Source organism: Lathamus discolor, chromosome 7, assembly GCF_037157495.1.
Source record: "Lathamus discolor isolate bLatDis1 chromosome 7, bLatDis1.hap1, whole genome shotgun sequence".
NCBI lineage: Eukaryota > Metazoa > Chordata > Aves > Psittaciformes > Psittacidae > Lathamus > Lathamus discolor.
The window spans coordinates 6,975,653-6,984,072 of NC_088890.1; the positions used below are offsets into that span (position 1 = coordinate 6,975,653).

The window sequence follows — 8,420 nt, forward strand, 5'->3', positions numbered from 1 at the left end:
CACCTAAGTAAGAGAAGCCGTGCGGGGCTGGGTTCCCCCGGGCATGGGCAGCCAGGGGCCACTCTCCTTGGCAAGAGAAAGCCAGATCCGACCTGCTTGCCCGCAGCCCGAAGAGCCATTTCCCCTCGCCCACACTCGCGCTAGCCCTGGGCCTTCCCTGGGCTTTCTGGCCCTGTGCGGGTCCAGGCCTCTCTTTGCCAGTGACTTTTCAGCCCAGCACTCTCAGCTGCACCTCCAGCCCTGCAGGCTCTCTCTGAGCACCCCGGTTTTGCTGCTCCCCAGGCAGGTACCCCTGTCTGCCGAAGATAAGGCGGTGGCAGCTCCAGCAGAGCAGGGGACAGATGCGCACCTGGCACCTGCTGAAAACCAGAGACTTGAGACAGATGTTCTCGGTGAGAAGTGCCTTTGGCTCCCGGCCGGGGCTCAGCATGAGTGAAGGGACACCCGGTGCATGGGGCTGACGGGGCTCGTGCTGTTCCTGAGCAGGGGCCAGGCAAAGGCCCCAGCGAGCTCGGGGTCCCCGCAGGACCCTGAGCCCCACCGCTGGTCTCCTCCCAGCACGGCCTGGCTCTGCGTCTCGCTCTCGCTGCACAGCCAGGATGCTCTAGGTGACAGTCCTCCCTCTCCTTCATCCCGCAGGGGTTTGCAAATTGTCTCCAGCCCTCTGAGCGGGCAGATATCATCCTCATGGCCATGAAGACCTTGACAAACCCAGGGGTCTACAGCATCAGCATGGCTGCCCACATGGTGGACACCGTCGTGCCACACACTGACTTCCGGACAAGGCAGGTGAGCAGCCTGCGGTGGCACGGTTGACGCACCGACCCTCCGGGGACTCTTCTTGTCCCGGCTCTGTGCTGGCCAGCACTGACACTATCTCAAGCTGGCATATCACACTGGGAATGGAAGCAGCACCCAGGTGGCGCTGGGCAAACAGCCACGCTCACCCTGCTGACACCGCTCCCCACTGCCACCCATGTGTCCCTTGCAGGTGCTGAACATCACGTGGGCCATCTACAGAAACCTGCCCTCCGTCAGCACAGAAATAGCCCGCAACAGCCTGAAGACGGCCCTGCTGGTGCTGACATGCAAAAAACCCAGAGAAGTGGTGGCCAGCGTGCTGCAGTGCTCCCCAACGTGCAGCAGGTATGGGGCCCAGCAGCCTCTGGGGCTCCTCTGCCACTGGGACGGGGGCCCCAAGACCCTCCTGAGGGCCTTCAGCCCGCCCGTCCTCCAGGGTGTCCCCGCTGACAGAGCCCCATGTCCCTGCAGGGACGCCATGGCCATGTGGAAGGTGATGCTCTCTGAGCCCAAAGCTGCAAGGAAGGTGCTGGAGGAGCTGCTCAGCACAATGACGAATCAGTCGCGGCGCAAGGTCTCTGCCGCCACCATGGACAACCCCCGCGTCCTGTCCCTGGCTGTGAGTCGCTCGATCAGGCCTTGCTGTCTCCCGGGGCAACCCCTCCTCTTCCCTGCCCACCCAAGCCCTGACCTCCCCAGGGATGAGAGGACGTCTCAGTTTCTGGGTGTCTTCTGCAGGCATGCAGGACGATACATGAGATCCTCCGGCAGTCCCTCTGCCCAAAGGAGGTGCAGGAGGTTTTCCCTAAGCTTTTCCTTGCACTGCTATTCCAAGTGTCATTCACAACAGAGCTGAAGCAAAAGGAAGTGCTCATTTGCTGGAAGGAGTACCAGCAGGATCAGCTCACTCCCACCAGGTGCTCCATCCCTGTCCTCTCATCCCTGCTGGCCACCCGGAGCCAAGCCAGGGGTCCCGGTGGCAGCTGAGCATCTCTCCTTGTGCAGGTCAGCAGTGCAGTCCATGAGAAAGTTGCTCTGCAACATGGGCTTTGAGTGGGAGGAGCTGGCCATCGAGGAGCAGGGTGGCTGGGACAACCTGCTCCAAGTCCAACACCACCTCGAGGGAGTGCGCATCGTGGCCAGGTGAGAGCCCCTTCTCCCCGCTCCTCGGGGACCGCGTGCCCCACAGCACCCACTCCCTTGGGGCTGATGGCGAGAGGGTCCCCGCTGCTCAGAGAAAGTGCTGCAGCCTGCTGCTGTCCAGACTGCTGCGAACCCCGGGGAGGTGAGCCTGCCCGGCTCTGGCCTGACAGTGCCTCCTTCCCCCTGCCAGGGAGATGATGAACACCCCGAGAAGCCTGCAGTGCGTGCTCTTCGACCACCTGGTGAATCTCCTTAGTGTGGAGGACCCCACGTGGGAGATGGTCGCCATGGTCATGCTCACTGAGGTGAGCCCGACGCCAGTCCCCCAGTCTCCCGCTCTTGCTCGGCTGTCTCAGGCCCAGCACTGTGCTGCGGGGGGAGCTGGGGTGGCGGGTGGGCTTTGGTTGGTACCGTGGAGAAGCAGGCAACCAACCAGTGCAGTGTGCTGTGGGTCATGGGGGCTCTCTGCGGTCCCTGCCACCTCCGTCTGAGCTTGCTCTTCCTCTAGCGTCCTTGCCGGGAGCTGATGGCTGGAGCCAGCACCGCGCCTCACCAGCTCCTCCTGTGTGTTTCAGATGCTGAAGCGCACCAACACCGGCGATACTGTGGACCGTGCTATGAGCATCTTCCCCATGTACCTGCAGAGCCAGTGCGTGGGGATGCCCAGACTGGTGCTCAGGACTCTCTACAGGCTCTCCAAGAGGCCCTGCATGGTGTGTGGGGGTCACCGGGGCAGCAGCACAGGGCACAGCGGTGCTGCTGGGTAACCGGGTGGCTTCAGCGTTTCGGGCATCGGGAGAAGTACCAGCTCTGCGCCTTCCCGGTCCAGTGCCCCAAGGCTGTGCCCTGCAAGAAGAGAGGCAGTAGTGCTGTGGGGAAGGGGCTACCATTGCTGGCACATCCCGACAGGGGTGCTGGCGGCACAGCCACCAGCCTACGTGTGGGGTCTGCAAAGCCGGGCTGTGAGGTGCTGAGCCCTTGGGTGAAATGCAGCACTCGCAGCAGGGGCTGCGGCACCTCTGACAGCTTCCCAGGCAATGACAGGCACCCACCAGCCTGCCCAGGGGCTCTGCTGGAGAAGGGGCAGCCGAGGGGATGGCGAGGAGCCCGTGCTGTCTGTCCTTCCCCTCTGGCTGTGCCTGCGAGCCCAGTCTGCTGGGCTCATGCTCGCCCTCGTAACCTGTGCTGCCTGCTGAGGAGCCAGCGGGGAGGCCGGTGTTTGCAGAGGGGGTTTTCACTCCTGCCATCGGTCACTGCGTTACAAACACGAGGTGCCATGTGTCACGCAGGCAAGGAAGATGCTCACCCTGATACCAAACATCGTGGCGTGCCTGGAGGATCCTGACAGCGATGCCGTGCCCGTGGCCATCCTTGTGCTCAACAACTTGCTCCACCTGCTGGACGAGAAGACACTCAGCCTCAGAGCTCTTGCCATAGCTCCCAAGCTCCGGTTGCTCTTTGACAACGTAAGGCTGGGGGAGAGCCCTGTGCCCCTGCACGGGGCACCTCCATTCACACCTCCCACCCCAGCCCCGTGCTCTGCAGGGGGATGCTTTCCCCCACTGCCCCATCGCTGCCCTCGTTGGGTCTGGACTGTCCCCCATCCCCTCCCGTCATGGACTAAGCCTGGCTTGGCCTCCCTGCTGCAGGAGCTGGTGGTGGCAGGATGGCAGCAGGGCTGCTGAGCCCCACCCTGCCCTGGCAGCATCCCCGAGCCTGCCCCCGGCCTCCTGCTGTGTCCCCCAGCCCCGCTGGGCAGACGTTCTGCGTGCTGCAGCTCGCTCCCTTTTGGAGGAGGCTGTTTTGGGAACATCCATCTCCACGTCAGCCCCCTGCTCGCCGTGGGCTTGGGGCTGAGGTCCTTCTCCCGCAGGAGTCAGACACCGTGAGGCAGCTCTCCATCTGCTTATTCCAATATGTGATGGGGCTTGTGACGGGTGCTGAAAAGACGAAGATGAAGGAGGAGGTGTGGGAGAGCCTGCTGCCACTGGTCTTTCACCTGCACGACCAGAAAGAGAACGTGGCCAAGGTGGGATTCCCAGCCAGATCGGTCCTTTGAGCAGGGCGCTGGTGACACTGGAGCCTTCAAACATGTGTCACCATGAGGTCTAGCTTGCTGAGGCCCTAGGACCAGCCAGAGCCCCCCCTCACCCACTGCTGCCTTTCTCCTCCTGCCTCCTGGATGAAGAGGGTGGCGGGTGCTTTTCCCACCCGGCTCCCTCCACACAGCCTCTGCCATGGGGCACGGGGCACTGCAGCCCCAAAGACAAGGCTATTGCTCCACAGCAGCCTGGGGCCACCGAGGCCAAAAGCTTGCAGCCCCAAGGGGCTTCCAGGCAGAGAGGCTGGCTGGCCTTCTCTTCTCCTGTGCTGCTGAGCCTGGTGGCAGCACCAGTGCCCAACTCGCGCGTCTTCCCTGCAGGGACCGGGACAGGCTCCGAGCCCTGCTAAGAGGGAGGACACAGGGTGCTGTGCCTCCAGGGCTGGTGGTGGCATCTCTTCTTCTTCCCAGGCCGCCCAGGAAGCCCTCTACTTCGCTGGCTGGTTCTTGAAGTGGCAGGAACTGACAGAGCTGGCCCTGACTGCAGAAACATGGGAGATCAGCGAGCGCCTGGTGAGCAGAGCCCCAGCGCTGCTGGGATCCGAACCGGGAGAGCCCTGCCCCGTGCCCAGCGGGGAGGACGCAGGGCTGTGTCCCGCAGCTCTATGCACCTTCCTGGAGCAGGCTCTGTTCCACACTGTGCACACCCACAGGTCCCAAGGGGGACCCTGCCACCAGAGTGGCACCCCGGCATCAGTGGCGAGCCCTGGGCTCCCTCTGAACCTGAAGGCCACACGGTGAAGAGCTGGGAACGTCCTGCTGGGGGGAAGAAGGGTGGCCCTGGATGGGGGAACAGCCCAACCCGGGGGCAGCTCTGCGCCAACCCTGCACCCTTCTCTCTCCAGCTGCAGAAGAACAGGAGGAAGACCAAGGACTTTCTGCACCAGAGTGAGGTCTACCTGCAGAGCCCACAGGAGATCCTGAGGCAGGACGCTGTCAGGTTCATCGGTGAGCCATGAACCCTGCGTCCCTCCCTCTGACAGGGTCCCTGCATCCCAGCGCAGGACCCACGGAGCATCCCTTGGCCCCCTCTCAGCCACTCCTGCCTTCACGCGTTGGGCTGGCAGGAGGCTCGTCCCCTCCTTGACACAGCACCCCAGGGTCAGCCCTCCCTGGGGAGCTCTGTGGCCAGGCGGGCTGGGTGCTGGGGTCCCCGACAGGCAGCGGGTTCCCCAACAAACTGCGTCCCCCCAGGGCTCATCGGGCAGTACGTGCGCGAGCGCCAGACAAGGGAGTACATCAAACAGGGTGAGTGAGGGCAGTGGGGAGGAGGAAGGACTCTGGCACAGAACCGCCCCAGGCGAGGGGCCCTCTGCTGCCAGCGCATCCATGGGGAGAGCGTGTTTGTGGAGGGGGGTGTTCCTGAGCAGCAGCCTCCAGCTGAGCCTCCTGCCCGCTGGCTCCCTCCCGGCCCTGGGCATCATGGGGTGTAACGCGCCCTGCCTGGAGGGGCACAGGGCTGTCAGCTCACCTCTCCTGCTTTGTCCACACAGTCCTTGAAGGCCCAAGAAAAGACGCCAGCCCCCTGCTCTCCTCCTTGGCGACTCAGACCGTCCTCAAGCTGGAAGAAAGAAGGATGAGTTCAAGGTTTAGCCTACAGTGGCTGCGCTCATTGCTGCCATGGGCACGGAGGAGGCGGCGCTCGGCCCCCAACAGAGACTTATGAAAACCTCCTGAAGTTCAATAAAGCAAAGCGCAAGGTCCTACACCTGGGTCACGGCAATCCCAGGCACAGCCACGGGTTGGCTGGGGCACCCCCCATGCAAACACAGCCCGAGGCAATTGCAGGTGGAGAAGGGAAGGCTGCGTGGAGACCTCGTAGCAGCCTTCTCGTGCCTGAAGGGGCCTACCAGGGCATCCAAGTCCCTGACTCTTCATCAGGGACTGTAGCGACAGGACAAGGGGCAACGGGTTTAAACTTAACTAGGGGAAGAGACCCACCCCCTCTCTCCAGCCTCCTTTCAGGTAGTCGTAGAGAGAGAGAAGGTCCCCCCGAGCTTTCTCTTCTCCGGACAAAAGCCCCGCCAAGCTCCCTCAGCCGTTCCTCATCACACTTTGCTGCAGGCCCTTCACCAGCTTTGCTGCCCTTCTCTGGCCCGCTCCAGCACCTCAGTGTGCTGGAGGTACAGTAGTGAGGGGCCCAGAACTGAATGCAGGATTCGAGGTGCAGCCTCACCAGTTCCCGGTACGGGGGGACAGTCCCTGCCCTGGCCCTGCTGGCCACGCTATTGCTGATAGAAGCCAGGATGCCATTGGCCTTCTTGTCTGCCTGCGCATACGCGGGCTCATGTTCAGCTCCATCAGTCAGCACCCCCAGGTCCTTTACCATGAGCAGCTTTCCTGGCACTTTTCCCCGGGCCTGGAGCGTTCCATGGGGTTGTTGTGACCCAAACGCAGGACCCGGTACTTTGCCTTGTTGAACCTCATACCACTGGCCACAGCCCATCGGTCCAGCTGCCCAGCTCCCTCTGCAGAGCCTTCCTCTCCTCCAGCAGATCCACACTCCCACCCAACTTGGTGTCGTCAGCAAACTGACTGAGGGTACCCTCGATCCCCTCATCCAGATCATCAGCCAAGATATTAAACAACACTGGCCCTAACACCGAGCCCTCAGGGACACCACTAGTGACCGCTCACCACCTGGATGCAACACCGTTTACCACCACTCTTTGCGCTCGGCCATCCAGCCAGCTTCCGACCCAGCGAAGAGCACCCCTATCCAGGCCATGAGCAGCCAGGGCCCCCAGGAGAGCGCTGTGGGAGGAGACACTGTCAAACGCTTTATGAAGCTCCAAAGGGACAGTGCCTACAGCCTTTGCCTCATCCATCCGGCGGGTCACCTTGTCGTAGAAGGAGATCAGGTTGGTCAAGCAGGACCTGCCCTTCGTCAGCCCATGCTGACTGCGCACCTGATCCCCCGTTGTCCCGCTTGTGCTGTGTGATCTCGCTTAGGATCATCTGCTCCATGACCTTCCCCGGCACTGGGCTCAGGCTCACAGGCCTGGAGGTTTCGGTCCTGCCCACCAGACCAGGACTGCTGATAGATGATGGAGAGTGGCTTAGCAAGCTCCTGTGCCAGCTCCTTCAGCACTCTTGGGTGCAATCCACCTGGCCCTGTAGAACAGCGTATGTCTAAGTGGAGCAGGAGGTCACTAACCATTCCTTCTTGAATTATGGGGACTTCAATCAGCTTCCTATCTGTGCCACCCAGCTCAGGGAACCGAGTACCCTGTTGTGACTGTTAATGGCTGGTGGGACTATTAAAGACTGAGGCAAAGGCAACACGAAGTACCTCTGCCTTTCTCTCATCCTCAGTCACTAGGTTCCCCCTGGTATCCAGTAGAGGATGGAGGTTCTCCTGGGCCTTCCTTTTATTGCTAATGTACTTGTAGGACTTTTTATTATCTTTTATGGCAGTGCCCAGCTTGGTTGGCCTTCCCCCTCATCTTCACCCACAAACATTCAGCCTTCTCACTCACGACAATGAGTCGGAGGCAGTCAAGGCAGTCCCTGACATACAACGCAACCCCACCACTTCTTCTTCCTTGCCGATCCCTTCTGAAGAGCCTGCAGACATCCACTGCAGCACCCCAAACGTGCAAATCATCCCACCACGTTCCTGTGATGTCGGGACTTCCCTGCTGCTCAAGGGCTTCCGGCTCCTCCTCGTTGTTGCCCATGCTGCGGGCACTGGCACAGATGCACTGAAGTTGCTCTGTGGATCTGGACCCCAACAGCGGCACGCTACCCCCTGCCTCATTTCTAGCGAGCCTGGCGTTATCCCTTCCCTATCTCCTAGGTCCCATCCGTCTGCCGAAATCTTCTAACCCGCATGATCCCTTACCTACTGCATCACCTTCCTCGGTTTCCTGAGCCCCAGCTCCCAGGGCCTCGAAGCACTTCTCGAGGGGTACTTGGGAAGGTGACCTGAGCTGGGGCAAAATCCGTGTGTACTACGAGGAGTAACCTGTTTCCAACCTCCCCTTCCTCCCAGGTCCCCTCTGACTGCTTGGTGGCAAGAGGCAGGGCCGAGAGGGAGGCAGACAGAGGGCAGGGGGTGGCACAGGGATTGCCCCCAAAGGCCAATGTCAGGGTCAGGAGGGGTTCAGATGGCCCCTGTAACGTGGGGATCAGCCCAGGTCTCCAACCCCTGGGTCTGCCTCCTGCAAAGAGCTCTTCCTTGTCCCTGCAGCAGAGTGGGACTGCTTCTGAAGAAGAACAGCCTCCTGGAAGCCTGCTTCTGCAGCGTCTTCCACCTGCCTCCGCAGGACAGCCAGGGCCCCGAGGCTTGGCTCTACTGCAAGGTATGCCCTGCTGTGAGACACAGCAGTTCCCTGTCCCGAGCCCCCTTCCTGCTCAGAGCAGGGCCACGGCT

At 61.8% G+C, this 8,420-nt stretch overlaps 1 protein-coding gene across 1 annotated transcript; it reads left to right on the forward strand.

Annotated features, from left to right (window-relative positions):
• Positions 1 to 3,654: 3,654 nt before the first annotated feature.
• LOC136018335 (maestro heat-like repeat-containing protein family member 7) lies at positions 3,655 to 5,465 on the forward strand. The gene is made up of 4 exons (XM_065687473.1): positions 3,655 to 3,973; positions 4,457 to 4,558; positions 4,891 to 4,993; positions 5,240 to 5,465. The coding sequence occupies exons 1-4, from the start codon at positions 3,866 to 3,868 to the stop codon at positions 5,299 to 5,301; spliced, it is 375 nt and encodes a 124-aa protein (XP_065543545.1). The 5' UTR covers positions 3,655 to 3,865; the 3' UTR covers positions 5,302 to 5,465.
• The last annotated feature ends 2,955 nt before the right edge of the window (positions 5,466 to 8,420 follow it).